At 47.5% G+C, this 15,494-nt stretch overlaps 2 protein-coding genes across 2 annotated transcripts in view; both read right to left on the bottom strand.

Moving 5' to 3' along the window:
• Positions 1 to 3,176: 3,176 nt before the first annotated feature.
• On the bottom strand, positions 3,177 to 3,716 carry BRK1 (BRICK1 subunit of SCAR/WAVE actin nucleating complex). Its single transcript, XM_068695030.1, has 3 exons — positions 3,555 to 3,716; positions 3,396 to 3,478; positions 3,177 to 3,316 (listed from the first exon to the last, which is right to left on the bottom strand). Exons 1-3 carry the CDS (start codon positions 3,670 to 3,672, stop codon positions 3,290 to 3,292), a joined length of 228 nt encoding a protein of 75 aa, XP_068551131.1. The 5' UTR covers positions 3,673 to 3,716; the 3' UTR covers positions 3,177 to 3,289.
• FANCD2 (FA complementation group D2) overlaps positions 3,567 to 15,494 on the bottom strand; it is a 49,066-nt gene continuing 37,138 nt past the window's right edge. Inside the window, exons 35-44 of the mRNA XM_068695025.1 lie at positions 14,541 to 14,640; positions 12,734 to 12,856; positions 11,987 to 12,080; positions 11,120 to 11,191; positions 9,521 to 9,559; positions 8,802 to 8,876; positions 7,638 to 7,712; positions 4,533 to 4,679; positions 3,943 to 4,011; positions 3,567 to 3,838 (exon numbers count right to left, since the gene is read on the bottom strand). Coding sequence (XP_068551126.1) covers positions 3,749 to 3,838; positions 3,943 to 4,011; positions 4,533 to 4,679; positions 7,638 to 7,712; positions 8,802 to 8,876; positions 9,521 to 9,559; positions 11,120 to 11,191; positions 11,987 to 12,080; positions 12,734 to 12,856; positions 14,541 to 14,640 — 884 coding nt within the window. The 3' untranslated portion in view covers positions 3,567 to 3,748. The remainder of the gene's footprint in view (positions 3,839 to 3,942; positions 4,012 to 4,532; positions 4,680 to 7,637; positions 7,713 to 8,801; positions 8,877 to 9,520; positions 9,560 to 11,119; positions 11,192 to 11,986; positions 12,081 to 12,733; positions 12,857 to 14,540; positions 14,641 to 15,494) is intronic.

Below are 15,494 nucleotides of genomic sequence, written 5' to 3'. Positions count from 1 at the left end.
CCATGGGTCCCCCATGGAGCAGATCTCCACGCTGCAGCCCCCCCATGGGTGGAGGAGCCCCCGGTGGAGCAGGTGGATGTGGCCTGGAGGAGGCTGCGGCCCATGGAGAGCCCCCGCAGGAGCAGGCCCCAGGCTGGAGCTGCAGCCCGTGGAGAGGAGCCCACGCAGGAGCAGGGGGTCTGGGGGGAGCTGCTGCCCACCCGTGGGGGACCTGTGCTGGAGCAGTTTGCTCCTGGGGGATGGACCCCGTGGGACAGAGCCGTGTAGGAGCAGTTCCTGAAGAGCTGCTGCCTGTGGGCAGCCCCCGCTCAGTTCAGGAAGGACGGCATCCATGGGAGGGACCCCACGGGGAGCAGGGGCAGAGGGACCGTGAAGGAGCCGGGCAGAGTGCCAGGGACTGCCCGCAGCCCCCATTCCCGTTCCCCTGTGCCACTTCGGGGGAGGAGGTGGAACAGGGTGGATGGGGGGAGGTATTTTTAGTTTGCTTGTAGTTTCTCACTGCTCTAGCTTGTTAGTAGTAGGTAATAAATTACATTAATCTCCCTATGTTGAGCCTGACAATAATTGTTGAGTGCTCTCCCCATCCTTATCCCAACCCCTGAGCCCTTTTCATCATATTCTCTCCCCCTTCCCGTTGAGGAGGGGGAGTGAGAAAGCAGTTGCGGTGGAGCTCAGCTGCCCAGCTGAGTACAACCACAACTAGAAGCTACAATTATTTGAGAATAACGCCTGCTAAAACACGTGCTTTGGCTCATCAACTGCAACTTCTGTGGCATAGAGCCCAAAGTTAAACTTTGCATTTTCTCACTTTTCTGCTGGCACTAGAAAATGGTGAAAAAATTCAGTACTACCTCTGGTTCCCAGACCTGAGATCTGGGAATTGTGGGCCCAAAGGAGGACTGCTGGACTGCTCTGATCGCTCCCTCTGAGCTGCCTGGGTGACAGGCTGTGCTCACTGCAAGCAGGGGCACAGCTCTGGCTGTGCAGACATTTCTCAAGTTAGGGCTCTGGCTCTAATGAAAATGAAACTGCTGCATTCACACAGCTTCGTAAGAGGCTTTGGGTGAGCTTGCTCTCTGCTGCAGGCTCTGAGGCAAGGTCCTGGACTGGTCAGCTGGCACCAAGCAGAGCTGCAGGGCTGCCTGGGCACTCAGCTCTCCCCGTGCAAAAGGAAAGCGCGCTCTGACGATACCGAGCATGCTGTCATCTCCTGCTATTAAATGTGTGGTGGGGAAAATGCACAGAAAAAAAATAATCAGTCTCCCGATTTAGAATACATGAATCCATGCCAAAAAAAAAAAGTTTAATGTGGGTGCCTAGGGCATCATATCCAGAGTCCAAGGAAGGGCCACAAAGATGCTGAAGGCACCGAGCATCTCTCCAGGGAGGACAGGCAGGGGGAGGTGGGACTGAGCCTGGAGAAGACGCTCAGGGGGAGCTCACCCGAGGGGAAGGTGCAGGGAGGATGGAGCCAGGCTCGTGGCAGTGATGCCCAGGGACAGGGCGAGTGGCGGGCACAAAGTGGAGCTCAGGAGGCTCTCTCTGAACATCAGCACACGCTGCTGTGCCATGGGGGGGACGGAGCAGTGGCCCAGGTTGCCCAGAGTGGCCGTGAGTCCTTGGGGCCAGCCAGCAGCCTCCTGAACGTGGTCCTGGGCAGTGTGCGCTGGGTGGCCCTGCTGGAGCAGGGGGGCACCGGGTGGCCTCCAGGGGTCCCTGCTGAACTCAGCCACTGTGATTTTGAGACAGACCAGCAGAATCCTCTGCTCTATACAATAATCCAAGTGCTCTGAACATAGCCAAGTTCTATCTACTCCCCGAGGCTGCACACTGCAGCAGCAGCTGAAGTATCACCCCAAGGACCAGGCTTCTCCACCCAGAAAATCCTGTCTCCCGTTTAATTTTAGGCTGGATAATCTTACAGTGATTCAGGCAGAAGGGACTTCTGGAGGTGTCTAGCTCACCCCACCCCACTTCACACACACACGCATTCAAAGTGGGGCTAATTTCAAGTCCAATCAAGCTGTTCAGGGCCTCATCCAGACAAGTATCAATCATCTCCAAGGACTCCACGCCAGCCCAGCCACAAGCACATCCAGAATAGGCAGCACGTGAATCATGAGTGGACTTTTGGTGTGTGTGGGTCACAGCACAACTGTCTTCCAAGAAGAGCTAGGTGCCTTCCCTCTACCTGTCTTGTATGACAGCACCCCTGAGCAAAAGCACAACATCCCCACTCTTTGCTGTAAGCTCTGCTGGGCTGGTACAAAGCAGTTCTTTCTGCTGGAACTACACAGCAGAAGCAGCCAAACCTCCTGGATGTGCAGCCTGACCTGACAGGAAAGCACATGCAACTGGCTACGCAACAGCAAGGAAGCTTGGAGTTTTCTTACTCAAATGGCAGAGAAAACTGGACTTCCCATGGACAGCAAAACCATGACTTTGGGAGAAAACACAGACTGGGGGACAGCCAGCTGACGTCAGACCTGCCAGCCTGGATGATAAAAAGGGGAACACAAAGTTACTCAGGTGTTCAGTAAAACCTGCTGACATCACATTATCACCACAAAAAGGTGAGCTTTCAAGCTGAATAACGTACGGAGACATTTAAAGCCTGCTGGGAAGCAAGAAGACTTTTACTGACCCCAACCCCATGGTCTCCACAATAAAAATAAGAGCAGTGAGATAGCAGCTTTAGATGCCCACTGAAGAACTGAGAAAAACGGGAGAGTGGTACAAAGGGAGGAGAGATTGCCTTCTCCATGACGCTTGCCTCCCAGAGGAGGAGACATACCCCTTGATGCTGTCTAAGGGTGCTCTCGGTGCGTGCACGACGTGGGTGAGCCTGCTGCCCCCAGCCAGCCCTTACAGCGTGCACAGGTGCAGGCAGAATCACTCCACCAACCCTCAGGCTCACCAGCTTTTTTCCTCCAGACCCCAGCAGGAGCACAAAGCACCTCGGAGGCTGCGCCACGCTGCCCGGATGCCTCACGGAGTCACCAGCAGCCAGGCCCAGGACCCCGGCAGCGTCTCCCCTCTGCAAAGGGGACGATCGAGGGTCTGGACCCTGCGGGGCCGGAGGGGGGTGGGCAGGCAGGAGGGCGCACTCCGGACATCCCTTGGGGCAGCAGGCAGCCGCGCAGCAGCCGGTCCCGGGCAGGCAGAGAGCAGGCAGGGCAGGAGCACAGCGGTTTATTGGCAACACGAGCGGAGGAGACGGCGGCGGCGAGCCCGGTGCAGGCCGTGGGACTCCAGCTCCAGCGGCGGGGGGCCCGGAGCCGCCCCCGGTCTATGTCAGCGTCTCGCCCTTGGTGACCTGCAGGAACAGGGAGTGCCTTAGGAGGAGCCAAGCTCGATCTCGGCCCCGCCACCCCCGAGCACAGCGCAAGGCTCACCCTGGCCTCGATGTACTCGATCCTGCGCTCCAGCGCCGTCAGCTTCTCGTTGAGGGTGGCCAGGCGGGAGCGGCACGACATGTCTGCGGCAGCGGCAGTGAGACACACCGCCCCCCCACACACAGCCCCACACAGCCCCCCGGCCCCCGCCCCCCTCACCGAAGGAGTTAAGGAAGTCGGCGATCTTCTTGATGGAGCTGGTGATCACCTCGATGTACTCGCGGTTGGCCCAGTCCTGGTGGATCTCCCGCTGCACCGGGTCCTCCTGCACCGACATGGCCGCCGCGCTCCGCCCTCCCCCCCCCCTCCCGCTCCCTCCCCTTCCCCTTCCCCTTCCCCGCCCCGGGCGGTGCTCAGGGGGCAGGGCCGCTGCCTGCCGCCCCCTGCCCTTCCTCCTCCTCCTCTTCTTCCTCTTCTTCCTCCTCGTCCTGGTCGCTGGGCTCCTGCGGGAGAGGCCGGCCTCAGCCCCGGGGGTTGTGGGCTCGCCCCCCGCCATCCCCACCCGGCCGCCTCACGGAGGGGGCAGGCGGTGCCCCCGCAGCCCTACCTCAGCGGAGTCCTCCTCGGAGTCCCTGGTTTCGGAAGCTTCAGAAGCTTGAGACAAAATCTCTTCTCCCTACGTGTAACACAGATGTGTGTTGAGTGGATGGGAAGCAGCAGAAGCGTGCTGGGGTGGAACGGAAGATGGCGTTTTGTTACTGCCTCAAATAAATAGGTTTGGGGTGAAAAGCAGGCTTTGTGCTGGCTGGCCTGCCTTCAGAGTGCAAGGTGAAGAAAACGGCCAGAACGGGTTTCCATTAAGACGCAGACAGCCGTGCAGGAGGTGTTCAAGAGGGGTTACCTCTTCCTTTTGCAAGTTCTTAGCCCTGAGGAGAGGAAGGGTCCCCGTACCCACTTATTGGGAACAAGAAGAGCTGACCCCTTCGGTGTGAGGCACGCTGTGAGAAAGCCCCCAGGGATGCAGGACCTTGAAAACCTGACATAAAATGCTTCCTGCTGTGCTTGTTGCAGCTGTAGTATGGTCACGTTGAATGCAGCCTTTCAATACTACCCACACACAAAGGCAGAGTTACAGCTGTGGGGGTAACGTGAGCACCATCCTTTCCCTGCTTGTAATGGCCCCCAAACAATTCTCACCTGCAGATCCCGATTTTTGAGGATTCCCACCCAGAATGCCTCCTGGCAGTGGTTGAATGCCAGCATTGCCTTCACTCGGTATACAAATTGTTCCAGTGACTTCTTCAACAAAGGCACATGGTTAGTCAGTCCAAGATCTTGGCGAATCTACATACAAAACAGTTGAACAACATGGTTACAACTGATTCTTGCCTACATTTTCTGCCTGTAAAAATTAGGCAGTACAGACTCAGGCTGGGAGGAGAATTTCACTGGCAAATTATGTTCTAATGTTACAGGAAACTGGGCTAGTCCAAGCCACAGTTATACAGGTGGGAGGGATGGGACACAGTTCCTGCAAAGGTTGCCCAAACTATGTAATTTCTTAGCCAAATTCTTTCACATATTAAAAAAAAAATAAAACTCAGACAAGCGTTTTGTCTAAAACAGCAAATGAGTCATTTCCAATAATCCAAGCAGCTGCATCCTCTGGTAAGAACAGGAGGAGCCTCAGCTTTCTCATAAACCTTACAGGCAGGCCACTAACACCTCTGCCAAGTCAGATGAATTCTGCTCACCCTTGGGAAATCTTTTGAGAATCTGCTTTTCATTTGCTCCATCCTCTCAGCAACAGGCTGGTGTCACTTGCTCTTTTCTCCAAGAACACACAGCTCCTCACAGACAGATCTCCCACTGCTGCCACCATGGCAGCCACAGCTTGCTTGCACACAAGTGTCTGAAAGATGCACTGCTGCTGGTGGCATGTGTAACTGATAATGTTTGGGTAAATCTGGCTCTCACATGCAAGCTATTGGTGAAATACCAGTTATCTATGTAGGTCAGCAATGGACAATCGCACAGATCCAATCCCCAGCAAAAAGCAAAGCTACAAACTGCAGACCACCACACTACCTGCCTAGGAAGGGAAATAGCTGCTTACTGATAGCCGCAAACTGCCAACTAATCCCGAGGGAGTTTCACGTCAGGAAATTCCCAAGTACAGAGAAGACAGAATGAGAAAGGTGTTGAATAAACCACTGTAATGACAATCTTTTCTGGCTTAGTGCCTGACATAGTTCCTTTACCTTAGCTGCATGGAATGTATCTGCACTATCAACTCCAAAGGCAGCTTATGCAGACCAAAGCAGCACTGGCTTTTGGAGGACTAGGGCAATTGGAGCTGATGTAAGCAAAAATCAGCTGAGGAAGGGCAGCTATGCCAAGTATTGTGTGAGATTTAGCTCCAGGTGAGCGTGTTTGTCTGAGCAGTCCCTTCCTGCTAGGCTTGGATCTAGAGCCATTGCTAAACCAGAGAACCTGCCCAGAGTCGTAAATAATTACTTTGTGCGTGTTTTCTTCATTCACGAGAATACTTTGCAAGCTTCTTGCTCTCATTAGCTGTAGTCTGAAATCAGAGTAACTTTATTTCTTGGACGAGGTCAACATGTATGGGAAGAGGGGCACTGCCTTTCTTTGTGTTCTGCCAGCAGGGAACGAGCAACTGAGTACCAACAGCAATCTGTTCTCTGGTCTGCGTGAGAGGCAGGAGCTAGCAAGCGTCAGCATTAATCAGAGCTTAATCAGGGAAGAGCTCGCCAATGACGCTACCAACACCACAGTGCTCCCTGGGTCTTGGAACCCACCCAACTGCTTTCAAGCAGTTTGGAGACTCGACAAAGCACCACGTCCTTTGCAAAAATCTGTTCCCTTATGTCCAGCATTAGATATGCAAGCTGATGCAGAAGAGCAAATGCTAAATACCTCAGGTGAAGCTGATCGCTGCTGTCTGGTACGAGAAGCTCTTTAAAGACATTCATATCGAGGGAATAGCAAATCTTAGATAACATCACATGTAAGTCAGTGAGCATCTACTAGAGTTGTATGAAAATGCTATCAAGACTGTTTTAACAAGTGTTGCCATTAACACCACACAGGTAATTTTCAGGTAGTCCTCTTCATTCACTGCATACATTTATTTATTTGCCCAGAATCAGTCACTGCCTTCTCACTCTTACCAAAACGATTTGGCACAGAGGCCTGATCAGATTGCAGTGGATGGAAGAGCAATTGTAAAACAAAGGTGTTCACTAATCGCAGTTATTTGCTAAGAGGGACTGTGGGACACCACACTTAGACATCCAGGTCAAGTGCAAAAAAAACCATCACAAGCTGCAGTGGTGTTATACTGCTTTTGGGGTGAACTGGGACTTTAAAGTGGGCACAAGGAATTAAGTTTCAAGTGTCAGACTGGCTTTTTAGCATTTCCCAGGTTGGTGCCAGGTTCTAGTTCACCAGACTGATTGGACAGGTTCTCCTCTATGCTGAGAGCTGCAATGGCACGTTCTGTTTTTCAGCGAGGTTTTTCTGCTCCTGATGCCAGCTCTGGATTACACTGTTAGCAAATCTAGCTTGGGGAGCACTGCTTCAACTACTTTGGAAAAGCTTCTTTCTCAGACGTGTTCTTGGAGCTCTGAGGAGTCTGACACAAGTGAAATTCCTTTTTACTGCATTTTTCTCCTGTGATTCTCTCTTGTGCTAAGTACTGTCTCTCCACACTGCAAGCAGGGTGCTAGTCCTCTTCTTTCTTCTTTCCCCCAGTCTTCTACAGAGAGAACTGCAGACTGGTTGGGTGTCACCATCTTACTCCTCTCCCTTTGCCCTTTTCTTTAATATAAATGTATAAAGCCAAAAAGGCACCTCAAGAGGATTTTGAGTATGGTTTTTCCTCGTCCGTTCTTCTGACTCACAAGGCTGTTGGTCTTTGCCAAGGCTTCTCTCCCATATTATCAGTGTAGCACCTGCACTTTATTCCAGGTCTCTAGGGTCTTAGCTTGTGTCCTCAAAAACATCCTCTTGCAGATGCCAATGACCAAAGATATCAAGAACCTGTCCTAAAAAATAGGGTACGCTAACCTGATCTGATATCCACCTCAGCCACTTCCAAATCAAATAATTGAACTCCAGGGCCATGAACTAAGGCTATTTCTCCTCCTTCCAGAGCTTTTGCTATAACTGATACTGCTGTAAGCCTGCAAGTAGAACCTGTGTATGCCCTAGAAAAACAGGGAGAGGAAAATAATCAATTCTTATGACAGGAGTTTGTGCTGCAATTGGAAGTTACCTTACCTTGGAGTGGCCACACATGTGATGAAGTTGTCTGGTACTCAGCTGCAAGGTTTTCAGCAAACCCTGCACATCATCCTGAAACAAATAAATAAATAAGTAGATCAAATCATGGTCAAAGGATTTTTCCATAAGGAAAATGAGAGTAATGTGAGAGTCCCAGTAATCCTTTTAAAGATATGATGCAGAGATCATCAGATGAACAGGATAAACCACAGGAGACTTGCACCATGCACATCATCAAGTAACTGGTAACAGAAGTAGGATCACATGTTATAAGCACTATCAGGCCAAGCAATTTGAAAACTGATTTTGAGTCAGCCTTTGGAACCTAACAGTGAAAGTGGAGCAGTTAAGATCAAGACCATCTTGGCACATCTGTGCTTGAGTACAACCTTCTTTATCAGGGGAACCAGAAGGAAAATACATAACATACTGCTAGACTGTGATATTTGAAACACTTCCAACATGAACTCTGGTCATCAATTCTCTCTACTGAGCAAATTATGAGGCAGTTTCTATTGTGCAGTAGTAATGACTAGATATCTTTTTGATAACTTCATTCCACCAAACAGCCATGAGAACAGATCTTATATTTGCAATGGAAATGGGTTATCTATTAAAGACTCGGACAAGTTGTAAAGACAGAGCCAAAGAACGAGTCTCACCAGTAAAGGAAGTTCATCTTGCAACAAAGGAAAGGGAATAAATAGACTGTTTTTGCTTATCACATAGAGCACTGAGGTTGCTCAGTCCATCTGCATTCATGCATATTGTACTGCTCAAAACTGCAAGAATTTTTGCAAAAACACCCTCCCACTGGATCCCTAGACCCCACCAACACCAACTACTTCCTACTTTGAGGGACACCTTTGTGGTGATAACTGTTGAAGGAGAAGGAGGTTGAGAGGGCTTCCTTTGCTAACAGTGAATCCATTCAGCTTTTCCAGTTCACGGCCAAGAGCTCACAAATAGCAATCTGTTTGCTAAGAGAGCACTGCACAGGCATGTAAGCAGGGCACAGCAAGCTGGAAACATCAGACACATTTGTCATGAAGCACTGCAAGTGTTGTGCCAACATTTGACCAAAGACAGGAATCTCCTTAGAGCAAGTATCAGTCATGCTTCTCAACCAGTTCTAGACAGTTCTGTTTCCAAAGTATTTACCCTATGTTTTTTAAAGCTGTGATCCAGGAGAGGCATGGCAAGCTTCAGAAATGCTTCTACAAAAAGACGTCCGTACTATAAAAGAACAATAAATACATTAGAAGGCAAATTTAAATTCCTCTTCAAAGAACCATCATGAAGTCAGGTAAGAGAGTAATACATTCTTTCAAGTTATCCTGGAGAGACGGTTCTTGCTTAGTAAAAGATTATGTTCATGTAAAAGCTGTACTGGAATATACAAGCTCAGTAAAGGGTCCCACTCTAGTCACTGCAAAGGTGGACTCATACACAGCCTTGTACATGGTCTCATAATTGTACGCATCCCTGGTTTTATTCACTAGCAAACTGGTAATAAACCTAAGTAAAGAAAATGACAGAGTCACTACGTAAATCCTAGCCAGAAAAGGAAGAGCTGCAGGAGGACACACTGTCTCTCTGGGCTCTAAAGGAAACCTGCCTGCTGTGATGTCTCCTCTGATTTGAAGTACCCCAGGGAAAGCAGAGATGGAAAAGGGCTTAAGTCAGTAATGCCATTAGCAGCAAAGTCTTCATGACTGAGCCATTCGAGAAGGATAACTGGAAGACAGCTCAGCGTATGAGAATAAGTTATATCTGCTTCTTCCAGAGAAATCAGTAACTACTCTTCTCCACTGGAAGCAGTAATTCAGGAAAGCTGGTATTTTAATAGCTCTCTTCAATTATTTTGAGTTCTTGCTTACCTTCAGGCAGATGTTGAGTACAGGCCTGCTGTCAAATACCTGCGTGGGCAAGAGGAGAGCTAGATCAGTCTGCAAGTCTAAAGGCAAAAACACAAGCACAGCAGCCAATTGCAAATAGCACTCAGTTACATGTGTGAAACCTGTTCTAAGGCACCATCCATTCTCAAATTTCAACAGAGAACATGTGTAAGTGCATGAAATGTAGTGGTTGTCAGACAGAAGTACTTTGCAGGATGGCTATTCAGTCATCTAAAGGGAGCAGGGAGCTATACCTTTTGCAGATGGCACAAAATCATCCCAGTGAGTCTGAAATTATTGACAGTCTGGGAACTGAGAGACCCAGTCCAGCTGGTGGGCAAGTAACCACCTAACAGACAAAGCAAAACTGAGGCATTCAAAACAATGTATTCTGGAAGAAATAATGGAGCTGTTATATTAATGATGTCAGCCATGAAAAAGCAGCAGGTGTCACTGCACAGGTCACACAGCTGTGGTCTAACAACAAAGAAAGAAACCAAATAGATGGTCTCAGCTCTCCTGTGGGCTTTCTTCTGGTATATTTTTGCATACATATTTTTTGCCAGTGACCAATTCTATGGCCAAATAATGAGCATTTTAACTGGCATAGCACACAGATGTCAGTAAAGGCTGAGAAGGTACTCTGGTGCTGCCATGGACTGCAAAAAACACAACTAGTTGAGTCAGCTCTACTCTTTATGCTCTCAGATGGCAGGTGCTGTGAGAGCATCTGGAGTGCAGGTAGGGCCCCAGTGAATGCTGTTGTACAGAAGAATCCAGCTCAATTCACCAGAACTCATAAACTGTACTTGAAAAAGCTGATCATCACTGCAAATATGATAAAAGCAAATAGTAATGATCAATCTAGGCATAGAGCAACGTGCAGCCGTACTTGTTCCCTTCTGCCCAAAACGTGGTCACAATCGGTGACATTGATTGTGCCAACTCAAAAACTGATGGAAGGGAGTATTTCATCCAGTGGGGCTGGCCTCTGGAATTTATCACCACAGGGTGACGTGGAACGTTGGCAGGGTTCAAAGGAAGCACACATTGGGTGTGAGTCAGGAGATGAGGGCTATCAGATAAACACTGAATGAATGTTCTAGACAGGAATCCAAGCCTTCTGAGTTCAGAGTATTAGCCTGCCCCTAACTGAGTACAGCAGGAGAATGCCTCTTTCTGTCAGATGTTATTCCAGACCTACCGGTAAGGCTTCTTCCATCTACCTCCTTCCACAGCTGGCAGTGGACTCTGTCATACACAAGATATTGTACTAGATGATAGGGGGGTCATTCTGTACTTTGCCTGCACCACTGTACATCATTCTTCCCTTTTACAGACTTTTTATTTGTGATAACTATATTAGTAAGATGTGCAGACTGTACAATTAGAAAGTACTTAAGAGAAAGCTAAATGGAAAACCTTGTACACAAATTATAATTGCCTTTAATTACCACTTCCAGGTCATTCCACTAGTAAATCATTCTTCACATTTTTCCCTTGTGCTCACAAACTTGGGTAAATTGCTAGGAATCTGAAGGTAAAACCAGAAAAATATCCCAAATCATCATCAATCCTCACCTTGACCAAGTTAACAAGGATATGGAAATTCCGCACAGCAATGTTCCACTGCAGCAGTTTCTCCAGTTGTGCCTAATGGGATGCAAGGAGACCATAATTAGAACCTCCTGGAAACAATGTTAAGGCAAATGAAAGACAAGGAGGTGATCTGAGACAGCCAGCATGGCTTCACCAAGAGCAAATGGTGCCTGACCAATCTGGAGGCCTTCTATGATGAAGTGACTGCATCAGTTGACAAGGGAAAACCAACCAACGTCATCTACCTTGACTTCTGTAAGGCCTTTGACATGGTCCCACATCACATCCTGATCTCCAGACTAGAGAGAGAAGGTATTTAAGGGTGGACTGTTTAATGGATAAGGAATTGGCTTGAAGAACTGTACCCAAAGCATGGTTGTTTTTGAGAACAGCTGGACAAAGCTTCCCCACAGGCAGATTTATCAGACAAAACCACTGACAAAACCACACAATGGCAATGCCAGCCTGATCAGTTCCCACATGCCTTAAAAAATGCTCAGAGTTAACACACTTCCTTGATCTTAGAGAAACTCTTGCTTGGAAAATAATGTTGTGCTGCAACACAGGTGTGCAGGCCAACTGCAAAGCTTTTTATTTTGCTGATTACTATCTGTTTTCCAGTTATGGCTTCTAATGAATTTACTGTTTTTTACATGGTGCAAACCAAGAAAAAAAAAAGGATGCTACTCCTGTGTATCAGTTTTGTATTATCAATGAGCCTCTCTGACTGCTTTTCACAGACCATGTTCAGCAGTAGATTCCTTTACAAGCTGTACAACTGTATTATGCTGTATAGTTTAACTTATGCCCTTTTTCCCCTCAAAGATTCCATTGCATTTGTTTTCCTACCTCACTTGAGTCTGATGGTTTCCCAGCTGGGATGCTTTTCACTGAACTCTCTAGCTGAGCTATCATTACTCTGAAGAAAACTGGGAATGTCTGCCTGTGGAGTAAACAAGAGCAAAATTAAAAGCCATCCCTCAGCACCTGGACAAACTTATTGTCCCCAGAACAATGTGGAATACTTAAAGATTGCCCAGCTGAGCATTCTGCTTAGTAGCAAATCCCAAGAGACTGAGCCTAGGACTCATAAGCATGTCTCTCCATCAAAAATCTAAGATTTTAGTTGTTCTGAAGTGCAGGAAGTTTGGCCATCCCTACATAAGCCATGCTCCTTAATTCCTGTGCTAGTAGCAGGAATAACCTGAGTCCACAGAGCTTTTGCAAACCACGTACCAGCCCTGGACTGCTTAGAGCTGCCCCAGGTCTATGAAGGTGACTTTTAGAGTGCTTTATATCACAACAGTAGCAGCATGTAAAGAGGCAGCATACTTAATGATGGATGGCAGTTCATTCTCCAATTGAAACGGCTCACAAGTAATAAAGTTAATATTGCGGCAATGCAAAATGACATTCCACATCCATTTAAAGCTAACTATGCACTAACCTATTTTGGACTGTCCCAAAAAAAGTTTAGAAGTGCCCAGAGCTGTCCACAGCAGTACTAGCATGAAACCATAATAGACTACAAAATAATTGAATATAAAAAGTCATTGTGCATCTTGTGATGTACAAAGTCTCAATTGATATAATTACCTGCTCAGTGTAGGATATGTAGAAGAACATCCATCTTTGGCAGAGTTGATCAATTCAGGAACACCAACACTGGAGATTTCTTCTATAGCTTTCAAGATGTTGTCTGTGTGCTCTAGATAGACACTAAATCCGAAACAAGCTTAGTTCACCAGTAAATATTACACAGAATAACCCAGAAAATTCTTGAACTACCTGTAGCACGTGGCCTAAAATTGTCAAGCTCACTCTTATGCCACTCTTACGTAGGAAATCCAAAGCAATAGTGACTGGTAGAGGTGCCTGAGGACTAGAGGAAAAGTGTCACTCCTACCTTCGAAAAGGACCCAGGGAACTACAGGGATATGTATGTAATGTTAACCAAACTGGCCCCAGTACTGAGCCCTGGGGAAGACCACTTGTGACTGGCTGCCAAACGGATTTAACTCTATTCATAGCGACCCTTGGGCCCTGGCCATCCAGCCAGTTGTTTTTTACCTAGTGAACCATACAGCCCTCCAAGCCACAAGCAGCCAGTTTCTCGAGGAAAAGGCTGTGGGAAACAGTATCAACTGCTTTAGTAAAGTTCAAGTAAACAAAGTCTACAGCCTTTCCCATATCCACTAAATAGGTCATGTTCTCACAGAAGTAGATCAGGTTAGTCAGGCAGGACCTGCCTTTCACAAACCCATGCTGTCTGGCTCTGATCACCTGTTTGTCCTTCATGTGCTGTGTGAGGACACTCAGGATGATCTGTTCCATCACCTTCCCTGGCCCCAAGGTCAGACCGACAGGCCTGCAGTTCCCCAGAGCCTCCTTGCTGTCCTTCTTGTAGACAGGTGTCACATTTGCTAACCTCCAGTCAACTGAGACCTCCCTGGATAGCCAGGGCTGCTGATAAATCATTAGAAGTGGCTTGGTGAGCACTCCTTCAGTACTCTTGGGTGGATCCCGCATGGCCGCATAGATCTGTATGTGTTCAAGTGGTGTAGTAGGTGGCAAACCATTCCCCATGGAATAATAAGGGCTTAGTTTTGCTCCCTGCCCCTGCCTCCCAGCTCAGCGGGTTGAGTACCCTGGGAACAATTAGTCTTACTAATGAAGTCTGAGTCAAAGAAGGCATTAAAGTACCTCAGCCTTTTCCTCATCTCTCATCACTTTTTCTCCCTACATCCAATATAGGATGGAGATTCTCCTTAGCCCTCCTTTTCTTGTTTATGCACTTATAAAAATATGTTTATTGTCTTTTACAGTAATGACCAAGTTAAACTCTAGTTGGGCTTTGGCTCTTCTGATTTCCTCCCTGTAATAACCTCACAACAGCTCTGTAGTCCTCCTGAGTTGCCAGTCCCTTCTTCCAAGAGTCACAAACCCTCTTTCAGTCCTTGGCAGCCTGCTCTAAGGGGTACCTGTTAGAGCAAGGGAGTTGGAACAAAGTGACCTCCAAAGGTCCCTTCCAACCTTCACCATCTTTTGATTTGGTGATTATATTTCACCTAAGACTCAGTCCTGCTCTCCTTGGCTTTAGTGAGAGCAGATTTGTGTTCACTTTTGTGAAAACAAAACCAGATATTTTAGTCCACATCCACATTTCTACATGTATGCACACATATCTCTAATGTGCTGATGTACACTGACAAGCTATCATCTAGCAAACACGAGGTCCAAGCATGCTTCTATGGCCGATGACTAACAGAATTCTTACCACTCATTGTATCCTTAAAGTATGAGGGTAATGACTGAGAGGAGTCATCCCTCTGCAACAACGGTAACGACTAGAAAAATTTGTATAGAGTGTCTCAGTATGCTCTTACAACGGCTTGAGTCTTACCAGAGCAGAGTATGCAGCGCGCTGTTGAACTGGCTGCCCTTCTCTTGGTCCCCATTGGGTTTCACCCAGGACCGGCAGAGGAACTGCTTTGCCAGCAAAGCTGTAAAAGATAAGGAATAACTTACAGAAGAAATTGGACGTGCTTTGGTTCCCAAGAATCTAAAACAATTTCCTTCTTCCATAAAAAGGCCACATGTCCATGTGTCTTGCAGAAATATTTTAAAACCGGATATTATTAGTTAAAATTTATTATTCCCTGGCATGGTCAGTGGGCAGTTCTCTCAATGTGGGCCTGTTTAAAGACGTAAAATCCCATCAAAGATGGGATTTATCACGTCTCTCAAAGATGAGAACTTATCATTCTGAGTGGCTATGGACATCTGAGAAAGGCAAATTCTAGAGGTGTCTCAGTATGACAAGGTACAGCTGAGAGAGCTGTCATACACTGAAATAAAGAATTCCAAGCGGAGAGCAAGTGTTTTTCTTGTATATTACCTGCAAGCATGCCTATGCCTTATCTGCTTGAATGCTGTCCCTCCTACAAAGCTGGTTCTAATCCCTAAGAAGGGCAGTTCTAGTGACTGAGAACATTTGTTGTATGGGGTTAACAACAGATAAGCATTCCCCTCTCTACCCTGAAGTAACAGCTCTATGCAGACAGTTCATTTTAAGGGAAGCTACATCTGATTATGTCTGTGGCTAGCTCCATCATCAATGGTTAAACTGGTATCAAAATTAAACAGCAGGAACTCTTAAAAGTTGTGAGGCTCTGATTTTAAAAACACCAACCAAAGGAGCTGGAGTCTGCCTTTCTGCATGTGACTGAGGCACAATAAAACAAATATCAAAGAGTTTCTCATACATTTACTGCAGTTCCTTTTATTAGTGGCTAGGACTGCTCACCCTGGTGAGACCACTAGGATACTGAGAGGAAAACTCTCCCCAAAAACATGC

This window comes from Anas acuta, chromosome 11 (assembly GCF_963932015.1).
Source record: "Anas acuta chromosome 11, bAnaAcu1.1, whole genome shotgun sequence".
Lineage (NCBI taxonomy): Eukaryota > Metazoa > Chordata > Aves > Anseriformes > Anatidae > Anas > Anas acuta.
The sequence above is the reverse complement of the archived record's forward strand: the minus strand, read 5'-3'. Positions and strand labels throughout refer to the sequence as shown.